Here is an 18,507-nt window from a genome sequence, read left to right on the forward strand (position 1 = left end):
CAGGGCCTTTGCACCTGCTATTCTCTATGTCTGGAATGCTCTAGGTCTTGCTGGCTGCTGCCTTTAATCATTCAAACATCTCTGCTGAAATGTTACTTCCTTAGAAGTAACATTCCTTGACCAATCTGTCTCCCACTCCACCATTTCCCATTCTCAATCTCATTACCCTTTGCTATTGACTTTATAGCACTGACCATTATCTGAATGTATTTTGCTTATTTATACCTATTATATTAGAAATGGTAACGTACAAAGGTAAATTTCCACATTTATTATTTCTTAAGGGAAACTGGAAAAGTGGAATAGAACCTTATAGCTAAAGGCTTTGAATTCTCATTGAGGGGTTTTATTTAATTTGCTTTTTTCTAAAGCGTGAATGTTTTAAAGTAGGGCAGTGAACTTGTCAAATGTTTTAAAATATTTGCTTAGTTAAAATGTTATAAAATGTAACCACTCCACAATCCTGACCCTAGTTTCTTACTGAGACTATCCATTTTAACTGGTTTAACTACATAGATTACTAAATAAATGAACTGAATGACAAGAATATAAAAATGTCTAGATATAATATCTGAAATTAATTTGATGGCTTTAACTAGTTTTATAATAGAATTGTACAGTTGGTTCCCAATGTACTTTATTAGCCTCCTCACCATTTCAGTGTAGGAGGCATAGAAAATCAGATGTCATATAATTTTAAAATTAGGATCAAACCGTACCAAGGTTCAGTCTTCTACACACACAGCCACAATGCAGTTCTGCTGGTAACTTTCAGTCAAAGCATGATAGACCCAGTTGTGTTGTAACCAGACTGGGTAATGGCAGTGCCCAAGGGATGGGTAAGGCTGAGCTCTTTCAGTCAGGTTGGGAATGGAAAGGTCTTTGGACCTTTCAATTTAAATCCATTAAACCTTACAGAGTACCTGTTGTGTGTCAGACACAACATTCAGCTCTTGGAACACAAAAATAAGGTACAGTTCTTCTCTTTAAGGAGGATGAAATTTAGTAATTTAGCTCTCAGTATGTAGTATAGTTAAGTGAATTGCATAATTCTGTACTAAGACCAACTGATATTGTTTTTCCAAAATTATTCCAATTGGCTTGATAAGTATTTGCCAGTATTTGAAATGTCTGTGTGGGCTTTTTTTCTTACTCTTCTCAGCTTCTCCAGGGATAAATACAATCAATATTTCCTGTTTCTTGCCTAGTAAGATGGGTTATTCACAATTTTAAAAATTTATTTATTTATTTAGCTCCACACATAAGACACACTGGATGGTTATTTACATTTAAAAAAACACATTCCCCAAATAACTTTTTTCAACACAATGTATAAATATAAAGTTTATTTAGCATAGTGTTTAGAAAAATAAGTTCACATCATTTCAGAAAACAAATAAAACACTTAACTGTCCAGGCATAAACCCCCATTACAGTACAACATACATACTTTAGATCTCTTTGGTTGGGTAATTAAGCACAGAAATGTTCTGGGACATGCTCTGTGTGCTATCACCTAACAGTGCAGTAAAGACTCTGTTACCCTACCCCATGATATACATTCTGTATAGTTTCTCTTTGTGTAAGGCACAGTAAAACTATATTGAGTATATAACTGGTTGTCTCTAAACATACAGTACATGCAACAAAAGAAAAAATAATTTTTTGAGAACCCTGAAAGCCAAGAGTCACATGCTATACAATTCTGATTAATAAAACATATGGTGGTAATATTAAATTAACATGAAATGTATCAATTAGATACAAAATAACTGTTAGGCTCTATCATCTAAGTTTTAGGAAGACTTTGAAACATCTTTTGTAAAATGTGATTCTTTTCCCCAAAGTTTTCCTGAATTATTTTTATCTTTATTATGTGAAGATCTGTCAAAGCATTTTAAAGAATGAAGAACTTGTGGCTATGTACTAATGCACACTTGTCTAGCATGTAGCAGGGCAGTCTGCCATACATGCCCAATAATCCAACTTTTAACATGCAAGATATAAGAGCATATACAGGGAGATTTAAAGTTGGTGTGCAATTTAACTACGGATTTTCATCTATGGCTATAGCATTTACCTGCCTTTCATAACACAAGAAAGGCACTGAAACGTGTACAATTCAAAGAGTCTTTTCATGACTATAAATATACATGAGATACAAAGCAGTACAACACAGGTGCTCTTAATTGATTGAGGAAAAAATGCACCTTCTCTTTAAACAGGCTGTCCTTTACTAGATGTAGCTAAGAGCTAAGTGCCAAATTCTGGCTGATAGAGTGCATAGACAGGCTCACACCAAAAATCCAATAGCCAGCAGCAGGGGTTGGGGTCTGCAAGGAGTTATTTACCCCTATTATGATTCCTCTTTGGGGATCATTAGAGGGTCATTTGCAGCATCGTCAAGCATTGGTTTATGTAAGAGGGAAATTCTGCCACATGAACTCCAAGGGCTCTGAGTCTGGCCCTTGGTATTGCATAAAAAACCATTTGCAATTCTGTGCAAGGAGATCATGGGGTTTATCTTATTCCATTCACATACACATGGGCTACATACCAACTCGCCCTTATTTTACTGAAAGAATAGAAAATAATAAATTCTTTATAATGTGCATTGATTCTTACCTGGTATATTGTGTAGCTACCTGGAGTAATTGTAGGGTTAGAATGACATCATGTTGGGAGTATGAATGGATTTCCTGGGTAAGTCTCAAGTTTTGTGCTATCTTTTCTTTTTCATAAGGGAGAAGAAAGGAAGAACGCTGAATAAAAGAGAGGCTTATTATATTTTTGGAAGACATATAAAACTCTTCCAGTTATATATATATAAAACATATATAACTTTTTAAACCTTCCCATTTCCCTTATTAGATGGGTATTTTTAAATAATTAACAAACTCTTGATATCTGCAGCAATCAAGTGGAAAACATCATTTTCACGTAAACTGCACTACAGAAACATGTAAATGTAATTAATCTAGGTAACATGATCAGCACACTCCCAAAGAAAAAACAAGCTGTAGTAATGGTAGAGTGAAAGAGAACTCTAAAACACCTGACTTTGTAAAAGAATAAAAAACAACAAAAAACATGTAGTTTCAGCAGTTTAGGAACATTCACCAATTCCATAAAAAACAGAATGTAAGTTCTTTATCAAAATGATGGGAGAGGAATTCTTCATAGGGCTCTTCATCTATGCCTGCAAGTTCCATTTGCAATTACAGCAAAAGTTAAGTTCTCTACGGCCCTTATTCAATATGTTGAGATGATGGGCATGTAGGGATCTAGAGTGGACCCTTTTTCTGATCTTAAAGGAAGCAAGATGTGGTAACCTCTTTATATGTTCAACACTTTTAAGTTATCTCTGAAGAGGTGATTTTTTTCACTTTTCTTGTTTTTTAGAGACCAGACAGTAACTATTTGTAATATAAATGTATTTGCATTGTTACATCTTGTGTTCAGAGTCCTGATAAAAACTACAACCACAGCTCACAATATTATCAAACAAACCTCCTACAGAAACCCAAAAGATTTACTTTTAAAGAAGACATGATAATATAGTGCAAACAACAGTCATGTGTCATAGCGTAACAACTGATTCAAAACAGAACTAAGTTTCAACAGGACAGAACTTTCTTTACTTTAATATGGTTGTTTTCATAGCCTGCGGAATTGATGATATGTGGTATCTATAATTTAATTGCTGTTATTTTCATTATAATGAAAAGCATCAACAATAATTACTTGTTCATCCATTTTCATGACAAGCATTATATATAATATTTAGTGAAACTTAAGTTCTTCAGATTTAAAGCAATTTTGTGGTGAAATTAACCCTGTTAGATAGTAGAAAAGAACCATCAGTGCTTCTGTTGACACTTCTGTACCTTACTACTAATAAAAAGGCCACAAGGTAAAAAGGCACATAGAATTCTATAGAAAACATACTTAAATGAATCAGAGTTGCTAAATAAAGAACAAGGATGTGAAAAAAAGTACCAAAATTCCAATATGGGGAGTTAGATTTCCTGTTTCAGTGTTATTAATATTGACTTTAATAGACTCCTGATAAAAATCATTACTTTTAAAATCCTACAAAAAGTAAAACTTTGTTGGAAACAATTATGCTCACTTCCTGTTCAAACAATAAAAATAAATTAAACAGTAAGAAAACATTTTTTTCCAGTTCATAGCGCCTGAAGTATAAGAGAAACATATACAGTATAAATAAAATTCACTGTAATTACTCAAATCCTGCTTATAGAACTGATATATTTACATTCATACTGAAGTTCATTTCAGAGTTTTTAGTGGAGTTTCAAACTTTCTCAGCTACACTGACTGAACTATCAGCAATCACATTTACAAATGCGTAGAGACTTAAACCAAGACTTTCTCAAAAATGCTTAAGAGAAATGTGTGTGTGTGTGTATACATGTATACGGATATATACATGTATATGTATAAGCTACAAGCCTTGAAAATATACCCTTAGAATAGTTTGGAGTACCATTTATGTTTCTTAAACTTATCAATGCCCATGGAGTAAAAGTAAACAAAAAAAAAATTGCATTGTTTCTAATGGTCTGCAGCTATATTTAATTTTCTATGGTAGGTGTATGCATTTTTAATTTAAAAAACTATTTCTCAAGTTCCATTTTGACTAATAATTATATTAAGTCACCTAAATGATACACTTTGACTTGATACATTTCATCTTGTTCCTTTGTTTCCAACTATTTAAAAGAGAACATTATATGTGAACAAAAAGGCTGCAGTAATGCAGTTCTACTCCTGTATAATAACTGTGATCTTCATGCAGATCAATCCAAAGTCTCTAGAATGCATTTACTTGCAAAAGTAGAGTGTTTTCCTTAAATGGGAAAATGCTTTATGTCCCTGGGGCTTCATGAAAAGATTTGCCCCTGATGCCAAAAAAAAGGTGGGGGAGGAGATAAGGTTTATAAGTCTTGCATATCTTCATCCAACTGGACAGTTTGGAGCTTGGCGAGCTCTTTTTTGTCTGTTTCCAGATCTTCACAGACAGTCTCAACCATGCCATCTAGGACATATTTGGATTTGGAATCTAGCATCATTAAGCTGCTTGTTGCTTTGTTCTCAGAATTTGGTATGAAATTCTCTTTTATGTTAGCTACTGATTGCAGAACCAAACGATGTTCTCTAACAAAATCCTGGTGTATTGTTGGGGAGGGGTGACCCACCTGGTCTTCAGCTGTAGAAACTATTTCCCCAAGGGCAGCCTGAGTCATAGGGACTGACAATAGGTCTTGACCAGTAATAAGAGAACAATTCTGAAGACTTGCGTAGTTAGTGTTGCTGACAGATGTCACAGTAGATTTGCTTGCCACACGTGTAGACATTGGCTGGCTATCAGCAATGTCAGGGTTTAGCTCGCTGGCATTTAGTAATGTAGGAGGAGTGAGGGAAAAATTGTGAGTTGGGGATACATTAACTAACGAGGAGGCCAGTGGATGGAGGCCACTCCCTGTGATATTTTCAGAAGACAGGTTTGCATTTACTTGTGCATTCTGATTGACAGGCATCAACTGAGAAAATACCAGGCTCCTCTCCAAGCCTTCCTGTTTCACAGATCCTATAGTCTGGCCTGAATTAGGAACAGTGTATACCACTGCACTAGGAGTAAGAGAGCTCAAGAAAACCTTTCCTTGATGGACTGTAGTGGACTCACTTGTAAATGTGCTCCCATCTGAAGTGCTTGAATTTACTGAAATATTACCTAGAAAAAATAAAGTACTGATTATCATCGAGGGAGGTGATAGGGAAAGAAGAAAAGTTACTTTACACACACGATTTTCTCTCAATTGATAATATTATCAATGAAGAAGCAACACTTCTATACAATGATTTAGCTCAATTCTGGTTCAGAATTACCTTGTACACTTAAAGCTACAGATTCCCTGGCTCCACTCCTTGAAAGTCTGACTCAGTAAGTCCGTGAATAGCCATATATTTTTTTAACTCCACAAGTAATTCTGATGATGAAGTGGGAGTGAGAACTACTGGTTTAGAAACCAAGGGTGAAAAAAAGAGATCTTTTCCAAGTTCTGATTTTAGTCAAGTTTCTGGTTCATTTTTACTGACTTGCTTTCTCTTAATTAGCAGATAGTTATTGCTAGCTCTGCCAGTTAGAACTAGAAAACACAGATGCAAACTAAAATGCCTTTGTTCAGGACTACTCAGTAACTGACATAAAATATAAATGGAAATGTAGAAAATTTTACCACATAAAATGAGTTAGCCTGGGCCTTAAAAGTTAACCATATAAACCTGTACAGACAAGTTGCAAACTTTCACCAAACTAGCCATAAAGTAATGGCAAGTCAACAAAACATTCAAAAAGTTTTTTTCCTTTTGTTGTGCCAGTTCTGAATTTTTAGTGCGTGGTGATAGGAACAATTAATGATAACGTTGAAATGTGCCTTTTAAAATACAGATTCACATAAAGGACCAGAGCTAATGCTTCTCTAAAAGGTTTGTATCTTTTCAGGCTCTCACAATAATGGTCTGTAGAGACCAGAAGTAGAAAAAGAAATGGAAGTGGAAAGCTGAGATGTTCAAATCAGATAACTCAAACAAAGTGCATGAATTAGACCCCCATCATTGTCAAATAAAACCCTCTTCTTTCTGAGTCGTTATATAGGCACAGTGAAATGACAGCAATAAGATGATACATGCCCTCAACTCTTGCCTCTGAAGGAAAGGTGGATTTGGTGGGAGTCTTGGGGCAGAATTCAGATGGGCTGTTTGCCCTGATCTTGAATTGGATGTTCAGTAAACTCTTTACTATTTTGAGAAAGCAGCCCAATATTAAAGGTAATTCACCTAAAACATTTCCCTTCTTGAGATATTATAATAACTGTGATAATATTACCACCTATAATGAAAAATCAGTGCCAGAGGGCTGTTTATGTTTTCTAAACATTTTTAGGCACTTAAATGCAAAGAAATGTCTTTAAATTATAAAGAAAGAAAGAAAGAAAGAAAGAAAGAAAGAAAGAAAGAAAGAAAGAAAGAAAGAAAGAAAGCACCGTATATGAACTTTTAAAAAAAATTCACCACCAGAAAATATTCATCATAGAAATACTGGTGTTAAGAAAAACATTTCTAGAAATATTTGGGCTATTTCCTAACATAAATGTTTGTTTTGGGCCATATAAATGAAGAAAAACTGCTTTCATTTGAAGATGTTTGACTTCAACTTAAACATGTTTTAACATTCTCGTGGCCTGAAATAGATGTTTATTTTGTTGTGTGTGTTTGTGAAACTATTTGCCAGTGTATATGTGAACAAAATGATTAGTTATTTTTTGATAGAGCCATAAATAATACATGTGACATTTTTTCCAATTGTTATTGAATATAAATAAAAATTATGCATGTGTATAAATTTTAACATATATAAATGAGGGGGAAAAGCAGATGTCATCTAAAATTTGATTTTTAAGTATAACTGCAATTGAATTAGAAATTGAAGAATAATTTTAAAATTAGTAAAAAAAAATCCAATTGAAAAATCACATAGGTATAAAAGTATAACTTTATAATGATGGTAAGAAAAAAAACCTTATTTTCTCAGATTATAAACTGGTAGGTATTTCTACTTTTTCATATAAATCCCAACAATAGAAAGATAAGTCTGCCTTGTCTAGACATTTAAAAGAAAGGCTCAGTATCTGTTTTTGAGGAAGGCCAAATCTCCGAAATGCTTTATTGAGGACTGCAATACACAACCACTATAAAGGAAGGTTGCTTACTGGACCCATTTGGTTAAACTTATGCCTTCAATTCACCCAGACAGTCTAAGGATTGACAGCCCTGTCATTTGATCTTAGCTATTTTAACTGAAAAGCTATTCTTATTCCTATTAAATGTTCCATTAAAAAATTAGCTATTAGTTCATAATAATTTTCTATGGTAGCACTTTTCCAGATTACACCTGAAAAGTATTTCTGCTTTTCTTCTCCCACAACATACACATTCATATTTTCTGCTCAAATTTATCTTTAAAATGTTATCTGCTACTTGGAAATTTTCCTAAAGAGAGAAAAGGGGTTAGATCCACATTAAATTATTGTAAAACTAAGCACTTTGGCTTTCCCTGTGGTTTTCATATTTTTGCCCTATGTTGTACAGTGACTTAGCTTAACTCTTTCCATAACCTGGAACAATGAAGAAATAAATAGTACACTGCAGGACCATTGTGCTTTACTACCATTTTACCTAAAGAGAAACAAATGTACGGAATGAAATTTAAACAATTTTTCCACTAATGCCTCCAATACACTAAAGCAGATCATCGTGGCAACAGAGTTGTACACAAATTGATTCTTGTTTTGTTTTGGTAAAACCATCTTACAGGAAGAAGCTGACCTTTAAGGCCAACAATTACTTATACTGCTTTTGTAAAAATGTGGACTTTCAGATTTGCTTACAGGAAGACAAACATGCATTAGTATCTCCCACTCCTGAATTCAAGGAGTTATGCAGCCTCCACTGCCAAATTCTAATCATTACTATTTCTATATAGAGAAAATGACACAGAGTGATCCAGACTTGCTTAGAGTCACTGAAGAAATGGCACGTCAACCTCAAGTTTCCCCAATTTCAGATCAGTGCTTTCTCTAGTAGATTGCTGTTTATAAAGCCACAAACAAAATAAGGCTTACTATTGTCTTCATAAATAAACCCACGCATTTAGGGGGTAAGCATACATGCAGAGCAATAGAAACCCAATTACGTATTCCTCTGGTTTTCTCTTAGGCCTGTTATTCTTAATTACAGGAGGAACATAATTCAAACACAATGGATGCAGCTTGTTCTGCTAAAACATTTTTTGGTCAATTAAGTAATGCTTAGGTACAGTGTACACATTCTTATCAACTGCTTGACTAATTCTGTGTTCTTAGCAATTTTATTAATTTTTAATCTTAAAATATCAAGCAGTGGATTAGTTTGTAATCACTGATTGACTTATATTTCTATAATTGTAGAACTGGCAAGACTTGCTATGAAGTGTATTCTTCCATTCAGTGTTGGGAAAATAAAAGCCCACCCCGGTGATCCAAGGAAATCAAGCAAGCTGGATATTACATGGGTATTATGAAGGAGAATCATATCAAGGCTATACTAAAGCTTTGGCAATAAAGTATCTCAACAGTAATATCAATCTATAGTTGTCACAAAATGCGTCATTTATAGCAGGTAACCAACACATTCACTGATGCATTATGGTACCAAATGAGACTTTTACCTTGCGAAGCTGCCACTGAAACAGGAGGCAGCTGAAGTGAAGAGAATCCAATGCTCCCATTAAGGAACTGGCCGTTTCCTCCAGAATTGGGGATCTGGACAATGCCATACTGGTTAATTTGCACTGGTGTAGTAAAAGTCACTACAGAGCCTCCATCCTGGGAAGCCATTGTTTGAATGCCTTCTCTTTTCACCTCAGTGCTGGGTATCAGTCCTGGGAATGACACAGAGACACTGGGGCTATAGGAGGTGGTGGCTGCTGAGTTAACTGCAGAACTCTGGAGGACTTTGAATTCCTTCACATCCTGGGAGGTAGATCCCAGTATGTCAGTCATGGATATACCATTGCTCACAATGTTTGATGACATTTTTGGTGGGCTCAATGACACTGTCTGTGTATTTCCCACATTTAATCCATTAAGGATAACTCCATTGGGTCCCTGAATAAAAGAATTACCATTAAGGAAGACAGGTGAAGTACTTGCAGGTACCAAGCTTCCATTCAACAAAACTCCAGATGAGCTTAATGATATTTTAGCATTTCCAATTTGTTGCATATATACTGGCTCCATGTGACTGGAAAGGCTGAGGTTGGTGACAACATCTGATGAACCTGAGAGTGGGTGAGGAGACAAATCCTCATGTCCCTTGCTGGATTCATCTTCAGTGCTGGGATTGCCATCTGATTCACTATATAGAGGGGGAAATCAAGACATTCAGAAGGTCAGGGTGATGACATTTTACACATAGTGCCATTTGTTCAGAAAACCAGCTTCGAAAACCATTAAAGGCAGAATTTAAGGAAAGCACAGCAGTATGTCTGCCAGTCTTGTTTAAACTACGAGGCCTTTCAGCAGATTCTGACCAGCCAGAGAATCTGGGAAGATGAACTTTTAGATCCAAATCATTTTTAATGACAGTAAGTTCAGGGAAAGTCCAGAGATCTGTCAGATGTAAATTCAGCTAACAGCACTTATAGGAGAATAGTATATTTGCTTTAATAGCATAGCAGTACTTACTATTCGTTACTGTTAAATATGCTGCTACTTATACCACAGAAAAAACTCATTAAAATGAGGTAGTCAGTCTTTCCTATTTAGGAACTCCTTCCCCTCCCCTCAAACCAATTCAGATTACTGTTATTTTGAATGTAAATGAAACTGCCAAAGGAGCAGGAGGTGGGAAGTGTTCAGCTTTAGTCGCCATTTAGTTAACAAGAGATCATTTTCTCACCTGCTCCCAAACTTCTACTCCACCAGACTGACAACTCTCTCATTCAACAAACTGGCTGTCCTTGTTGTAGGAAAGGCACTTTCAAGCCAAGAACAGTTATGTGCAGTCGCTTTTGAATCCAAAGAAAGCCATAAGGGCCTATTTAACACACACGGTCCAGGGCCCTGGTGAGGTGGAAGGGAAAGGGTATGGGTCACTCAGAAGCCCTGCCCCAGCGTTCTCAGTCCCTCGGTTCCAGGTCGTACTATTTCTCAGCTCCCTGACTTGGGGGAAATACCAAACCCGGGTTGGGGGGAGTAGTTGGGAAGATTTCACATTTGGTCTGAGGCTGGGCGGGGGAGTAAAGGAGAGTAGCGCAGAGGCAGTTTGGAAGCGCGGAAGGACTTGGCCCAGCAGAGGATCCTACATCCCTGCAGTGCCCTGCGGTCGGTTCGCTTTCATGCCGAGGGGAGGGGATTACCCAGGCTTTGGGCTGCGGGGCCAGGAGCGCAGAAAGCGCTTTGATTTACGAGCTGGGGTTGAGCCGCCGTCGCCGTCTGCGAGGGTGACTCACCGGGGGTGCGGGTGGGAGGTAGATCCGGAGAGGGGCCTCAACCAGGCAACTGGGCCGGGGGAGGGGGTGTGGAGTTAATGGGGGAGGGTGGTAGTGTGGTGGGGGAGACCCGGGGAACGCGCCCGACCCGGGAGTGGCAGCTGCAGGGCAGCTGGCCTGTGTCCCCTCCCAGCAGAGTCCGTCGGTGTTCGGAGCGCGGCGATCGGCGGTCTCCTGCCGGCGCTGGGGCAGGTGGAGTGGTGTAACCCACGCGCCTTCTCTGGGTCTCTCCGCATGTCTGCGGAAGGTGTGTTTTGGTTACGGCGAGGCCCGGCTCCTGCACAGTGCCTCTCTCCCTGCCTTGAGCGAGAAACGCCGGAGCCGTCGGGCCCCGCCAGGGGCGCAGGGCGGGCACGGCAGGGGGCGGGCCGCAGCGGGCTCTGGAATGCGCCCGGTGATCACCGTCACCTGGCCCCGGCGGGCTGGTCCCCCGGCTCCCAGATTCCTTCCCTGAGCTGAACCTTCGAGCTGCTTTCTGATTCTCTCACCTATCCCGGTGAGGCTGGACACACCATCTCTTCACCTCATCTATCAATATACACAGGCACACACCCCAAGCGTCGGGCTCTGAAGGACTCACAAAAGAAGTGGAAAACCCGACCTTTTCTACCAGAGGGGGAAAAACCTGCTAGTCAAAAAGTTCAAACCCCAAAGGGTGGGGGGATCAGAGGGATGCAGAGTTGATAGCGCCCCCACTCCTTTCCTGCTGTCGGCCTTATGCCAGCGCGTCCCCGCCCTGAATTACCGTACCAGGAGGGAGCCACGCAGTGTCCGAGGGCCGAGGAAGCAGCAGTCCTGCCCTGTTACCCCGGCGGCGCTGAAACCCGATCCGAAGGAGCTCAGAATCAGGTTTCAAAACACTACAGAGCCGGGCCGCACCAGTACCCCACGTTGCCGCGTCCGCGGAGGGAACCACAGCGGGCAGGGTGAATGATTAACTCTGTCACATAAAACCTCGAGGTCCCCAGACCCCTTCTGTGCCGCCAGACCCACCAATACTCTCCTCCCTCCAGATCAGCCAGCGCGACCTCCAGCGCAGGCCTGGGGGGCCGCCGAACCCCAGGGATCGGGGAGCGTGTGCGCGCGCCGGGCCCGGTGTGACCACGCGGAGGTGCAGACCCCGGCTGGTGCCCGCAGCCTCTGCGGGCCTCGGGCGGCGAGGAGCGCTGCCTTGCCGGCGTCCCCACACGCTTCCTTCGCCCCGCCAGAAACGGGGAGAGAGTGGCAACTTCAAAGCCACTGGGATGGGGGTGGGAAGCCAGGCAGCAGTGACCAGCCGAGGTGGGGGCGGGGACTGAGACCTAGGCGGGCGACGAGAAACTTCTGGGGGGAATAGGGGGAGGGTGAGGAGGGAGGCTCCCCCGCCCCTCGCCACCGCCGCCCTCCCTCCCCGGTCGGGGAGCGAGGTGGGGGGCGGGGAGAGGTGGGCAGCCGGTCCAGGCTGGTGGGGAAGGTAAGCGCCATGTTTGCGAGCACTTGGAGGAACAGAAAGCTGGGAGGGGGTGGGGGAGAGGAAGGGGGAGGAGGAGGAAAGTTGGCCCTCACCTTTTGGACTGGTTCTCCGAGGGGTTCCGGTCGCGCTGCCGGCGGTTCTTGAACCAGTTGCTGACCTGGGTGAGGGACAGGCCGGTGATCTTGGCCAGGTGCCGCTTCTCGGCGGGCGAAGGGTAGCGATTCTGCTTGTAGAGCTCCTTGAGCGCGTTGCGCGACTTCTCCTTGAAACAATACACCGTCTCCTCGCCGTCCCAGATGGTGCGGGGCAAGGGGAATTTCCTGCGCAGCCGGTACTTGTCCACGGCGCCCAGCGGCCGGCCGCGGGCTCGCTCGGCCTCGGTGTAGCGCGCCTTGTACCAGAGCTGCTGCAGCAGCGGGTGGTTGGCCGACTCGAAGCTGTGGCTCTCGAGGATGCTGTAGAGCTCGGGGTAGATGCCCTGGTGGAAGGCCACGAGCGCCCGAGCCTTCAGCAGGCTCTCGTTGCCACGTAGCAGGTCGCTCTGGGGCAGGGACCACAGGAACCGGGCCAGGCGGTCCAGGTTGCCCCCCTGCTGCAGCGCCTCGCACACGCAGGCGACATGGTCGGGCGAAAAGGCCAGCGGGGTCTGCGCGGTGGCGGCGGCGGCGGCGGCGTGGTGGTGCCTGCCCAGAAGTTCCGAGTGGAGTTGTACCTGATCCGCCGCCGCCACTGCCCCTTCCTCTCCGCTCACCCTGGCGGCGGCCGCGGCGTCCCCCGGCTCCAGGGGAAAAGGGGCTGGAGCCGGGGGGCTGAGCCCCGCCGCCGCGCCCCCCGCCACTTCTTGGTGCGCCTCCTGCCCTTCGGAGGCGCTTTCCATCCCATTCTCCTGCTTGATGTCCGCCGCACTTGCAATCTGCCCGGTGGGGGAGGAAGAGGACATTTTTTGTTGTTTATTTTCTTCCCTCCCTCACTCCCTCGCACTCTTTTCCTCTTTCTTTCCCCCTCTCTTACTCCTCCTTCTTCGTCTCCCTCCCCCCTCCCCCCCTCCGGAAAGCCCACTCCCTCCTCCCGGTTTCGGCTGGATCTGGCCGATCAGGTTTCCCCCCGGCCACGCAGTCACCATTAAGATAGCTGCTAGAGCAAAGTAGTGTAAACGGATAGCTGCTTTCTGCCGTTCCCCCAACGTGACTCCTCCGGTTGCTGCATACTATATGGCACAGGCGGCCCGGCCGGCCCGGCCGCGCCACCTCATTGGCTATTTCGCATTCAGAGGGAGGAGGAGACACCGATTCTATCCCTGTCGATCACCCGCCTCCCCACTCCACCCCTTGCCTTTCCTTCTCCCCCTGACCCCCAGGCACCTATACCTGAAGGAAAACACCGACATTCTTTTCAGGCCATGTTCCTGGGCGGGAAATTACCTAATGTGGCCTGAAAACTGGACAACTCTTTCAAAGAGAGGCCCTGCAATTCCAGAGGGAATATTAACTGTGTGGCCTTAAGGTCTGGACGACTAAAGTCTTAACAAAGAGACCACCCTCAGCATCTAGATGAGAAGACTTCACAGGACAATTCTGAAGCTTCCCAGTATTTCTCTACCCCCACCCCCCTTTTCGGATGTCTTTATCAAGGATTTTGCCGTTCAAAGAGTCAAGAATAGAGTTGCACTGAGGAATGTTCTAAGCGGCAAGCATTTATAGTAATTTAAAATTCCAAAGGGGAAAAATGCTTGAAAACCTTAAAATAAGCGGTGTAAATAGTCTAATGAGAAGACAAAACAAGAAGCCTTCAAAAAATGTAAACCTTAAGTCACCTGGAGGGCTGGTAACCCAACTGAATTGAACATGATATAACTAAGTATATAGAATATTATACCATATCCTGGATGAGTAGTATAGAAGAGATCTAAGCTTTAAATTATAATAATGGTGTGGAGATTTAAGACTCTATATGAACATTTTTAGTGTAAGTGTATGATAGTTCTTTGAAGATGATATTCCTGGTAGAAACACCATCTCTATGGTGTCTTCAAAGAGACAAGTGCAGGATCAGCAGTCCTTTCCATAGCACAGACACATGGGAGATTGCCCTCTGGTTTGAGGCTGAAGTGAGGGAATGGAAGGAGGGAGAGGGGTGGAGTCTGTTGCTGTTTGCAGTTATTTCTGTTTCCTTCATGGTTTGCATGAGATCTTAATTCAGAAAGGGATGAAGCTATCTCTGCTTCCTGTGGGTCAGTTGGGTCTGCCTCCTACTGCTCTTTCTCACAATTCAACATTTTAGTGTCGTCATCCTAACCTTTACTTCAGGGTGGTTTTGTATTGTTTCTGCTTCCCAACTGCCCATAACTGCCTACTTCAACATATTATAAAGCAGCTGTTTAGATCACCTGTTGTCACGATCAACTTGGTGAGGTTTTTTTTTGTTTTTGTTTTTTTCCCAGACAGGCTGTATTTTATTGCTGCTCAACCAAGATGTCATTTGACATAGGATGTCATTTGTTTTTGTACTACCCTAATGTGATGAAGCCAGCAGTGACATCTCTGGCAAATTTAAAATTCAAAATCATAGAAAAGACCATGTGCTCCTACTACATTGGAAACATCCAGTTAGGTATCAAGCTTCAGGATAATATCTGAGATTCAAAATCTCCTTGAATTTTTAAAAATATACTTTTTATTATGGAATAGTTTTGATTTACAGAAAAGTCACAAAAATACTATAAAGAGTTTCCACTTACCTTTCACCTAGTTGCCCCTAATGTTAGCATCCTACATTGTAATGGTACATTTGTCCAAATGAATTAACATTGGCACATTACTGTTAACTGAACTCTAGACTTTATTTGGATTTCACTTGTTTTTCCACTAACGTCTGTTTTCTGTTCCATGATCCAATCCAGAATACCACATTGCATTTAGGTTTTTGAATTTTTAAAGCATATTTATCAGAGCAAAGTAGACAGAAGGTAGTATAGTTTCATGGCAAGGATGTTGAGGATCAGCTAGCAAGAGATAGGTTTATTCCTGGGTCGGCCATTTATCAGCTACTTGACTACAGAAAGTGGACAGGGTTGTTGTGAGGATGACATGCGATAAGATGTGCCAAAAAGCAGCTGGTGCATAATTAATCTTCAGTAAATGTTTGTCATCTTCCTCCTGATAGTGCAAAGTATGAGACTTTCCAGTTATATGTACCTAATGAAAATTCCTTTGGCTTTATTATGGGGCTATCCAAGATCAGGTCATTGGAGTCTGCTTCTGAATTATTATCAATCAAATATAATGCATTGATTTGGAAAGCCATGTTTTGACCGTATATATTTGCCTCTAGAGCACCAAGTTTGACAGATTATACAGAAGCAGCAGTGGTCTTTTATGTCATCTATAGCTTGGTAATTGGTAAACCCTAGCTCCAGGAGGAGATTCCTGTAGGACCAGAAGTGAAATCCAACACCAGGCCCAGGTTCCTTCATCAGGTTGAGCCTCAGAGCTTATTCTGCCAGCAATTCAAAGTGGACTCAAACATAGTCAGCTACATTGGAATGAACATCAGACTCTAGGATGTGTGGAGTTTACTGCAGACTAGTTTTGCCAAATGGTTTGTAAAATGGATGAATACTTGCTTCTGCTTCCTATGTCTGCCATGCTGTGAATATTGACTCTGTTGTGCTGATATGCAGTCTAAAGCTGTGTTATGATTTGGTAAAACAGACTTGAGGCTGGGGTCGTGTAAGAGTGAAGAGCATCAGAAAACCAAGCTGCTTGTTTATGTACCTTTTCCTTCCAGCTTGAAGATAGTGACGAGAGTGTGTGGAAATATTTTGCCATTTTAATGTATTAAAGAAAATCCAGCTCAGCACAAAATTTTACAGTAGGCTTGAATGTATTTGGTGGTTTTGTCACCAAGAATGGAGATTTTCTTTTTCTATCTTTCTTTCTTTCTTTTTTTTTTTTTTGGTGGCTGTACAGGGATCCGAAACCTTGACCTTGGTGTTATAACACCATGCTTTAAGCAGCTGTGCTAAACTGTGCTAAATAACTGCTATTTCCTTTTCAAAGATGACTTTGGCTGTCTGGAAGATGGGGAGATGGCCGTACAACTGTATGTTGGTAGGTTCTTAAGAAACTTATGTACTGGTAATGTTATGGAAGCTAGATTCTAAAGTCATCTCCTATCTATTGATATTTAGTGAAGGCTTATGCTAAAAAGTGAACATTTCTGAAGATCATTCATTTGCCAAACAGTTATTGAGTCCTGCCTAAGTAAAAGGCATTGCATTAGGTACCGAAGGATAGAAAGATGATTATATTTGAGTCTCTGACCCAGAGGAGCTTAAAATCTAGTGGGGGAGATAAGACCTATTCACAAGTAAATGCAATACAGGATATGGGAGTGGTGAGGATAGAGTCTAGTTTAGAGAGGAGGAGGGCAATGGGGAGTGAATTTTTAGCTGGGTCTTTCAGGATAAGAATTTTTTTGATTTTTATTTTTTGGCAGCTGGCAGGTTTAGGGGATCCCAACTCTTGACCTTGGTATTATCAGTACCATTCTCTAACCAATTGAGTAACTGGCCAGCCCCCAGGACAAGAATTTTGAGAGGACAATGTTAGAAGTTTACTAGAGTCAGAAGGAACAGAATGAGAAAAGCATGGAGCCATGAAGGTGTGTGATATATTTCTGAAATATTGAGTAATTCAGTGTGTCTGGAGTGTGGGTTTTATATAAATATGTGGTGGGAGATTACCTTAAAAAGTAAGTTGGAGACAAATTATGAAGGACTTTGAATGAAATGCTCAGTTTGTGGTGGTGTGTACAGTAGCTACGTCTGTGTGTCCTATCATGGCCACCATCAATTGGTCCAGCATGGGTACTTGCCCCAAACCAAAAAAATCAGAATACTTTTCTGGGGTTTTTTGAACTTGTACTATGAGAATAAAGACTGGTGGAGGGAACCTTTGATGTAATGCTTGGGAGTTCTCAGTGACCAAATTACCTGCCTGTGTAGGATGCTGATGAGCAGTAGGAGAGAAGGAGAGTCACCTACTGTGTCATGTGGGTGGCAGTGGAGGGAAGACATCCTGCCAGAGACTAAGTGAGTGCCAGGTTCTAGTCATCTCCCGGGCATAGCAGCATTCTGACCTTTTTTTGGGTGATATGAATTTCCCCAATAGCCAGAAACCGCACTTGAACTGACCTAGGCAAAAAGATTAATTTATTGGATCATGATAACCGAACAATATGAAAAGAGCAGGAGTGCAGCTGGTTGGACTTAAAGACCTGCTGTCCCATTTCACTTGCCTCTGCCTTTCTCATCAAGTTAGTTTTCAAAGGAGCTTTCCCCCAGAAGGTTGAAAAATGGTTCCCAGTAGCTCCCAGCCCACATTTTCCAGCTTCATCAAAGTTGTGCTGCTTTTCCCTTACTGCCAATTTGAAAAATTCTCTGATTGGTCCAATAAGGATTTTATGTCAACCCCTGGGCCAGAGGGCCAGTATTGTGATTGGCAGGCTCAGTAGAGTCATATAGGTGTGTGGGGGAGAGGCTATTTTCCATAAGGAGTGGGAGAGATGCTATACCTAGTAAAGAGCCAAAACAGTAAATGTCCCCTTTAGGTGGGAAAGCCCAATCTGGGCCCATAGTCTTGGGGCTAGAAAAGAAGGTCTATATTTGAGAAACACTACCCCAGGGAGTTAGAATCTACTTAACTGAGGTAGGAAGGCTAGAGGATGAGCATATTTGAGAAGATAAATAATGGACTGAATTGGACCATTGCTGGGATGCAGCTGTCTTCAGAAATGTCAGAAACTTGATAGTTTGATGGTTTTCTACATAGGCTGAGCTTCCATTTGAATTAGAAGTCTGGTGCTGTCAGTGCTTACCTCCTCAAAGCTCTCTGGCCGTTCTATGTTATTGAGCCCCTCCCATCAATGATAATGATGG

General features: G+C 41.7%; 1 protein-coding gene across 4 annotated transcripts; it reads right to left on the minus strand.

Moving 5' to 3' along the window:
- Positions 1 to 1,331: 1,331 nt before the first annotated feature.
- Positions 1,332 to 13,752, minus strand: SIX4 (SIX homeobox 4). Of its 4 annotated transcripts, none has more exons than XM_063090918.1 (4): positions 13,690 to 13,752; positions 12,662 to 13,482; positions 9,293 to 9,981; positions 1,332 to 5,758 (listed from the first exon to the last, which is right to left on the minus strand). In XM_063090918.1, exons 1-4 carry the CDS (start codon positions 13,690 to 13,692, stop codon positions 4,962 to 4,964), a joined length of 2,310 nt encoding a protein of 769 aa, XP_062946988.1. In that variant the 5' UTR covers positions 13,693 to 13,752; the 3' UTR covers positions 1,332 to 4,961. The 4 variants fall into 4 exon arrangements, with proteins under 4 accessions (XP_062946988.1, XP_062946989.1, XP_062946987.1 ...); XM_063090919.1 differs by lacking the exon at positions 13,690 to 13,752 and having other exon boundaries at positions 9,293 to 9,505; positions 9,749 to 9,981; positions 12,662 to 13,575; XM_063090917.1 differs by lacking the exon at positions 13,690 to 13,752 and having other exon boundaries at positions 12,662 to 13,575.
- Between the last annotated feature and the right edge of the window lie 4,755 nt (positions 13,753 to 18,507).

Source organism: Cynocephalus volans, chromosome 3 (assembly GCF_027409185.1).
Source record: "Cynocephalus volans isolate mCynVol1 chromosome 3, mCynVol1.pri, whole genome shotgun sequence".
NCBI classification, from domain to species: Eukaryota; Metazoa; Chordata; class Mammalia; order Dermoptera; family Cynocephalidae; genus Cynocephalus; species Cynocephalus volans.

Bases quoted from the DNA above. Each gene is read 5' to 3' on its own strand.
- SIX4 (XM_063090917.1), bottom strand. From the start codon at position 13,509: ATGTCCTCTTCCTCCCCCACCGGGCAGATTGCAAGTGCGGCGGACATC. The intron at 9,982-12,661 runs GTGAGGGCCAAC...CCCTCTATATAG, and splicing joins TCGGAGAACCAGTCCAAAAG to TGAATCAGATGGCAATCCCA. The intron at 5,759-9,292 runs GTAAAAGTCTCA...TATTTTTTCTAG, and splicing joins TTCAGTGGCAGCTTCGCAAG to GTAATATTTCAGTAAATTCA.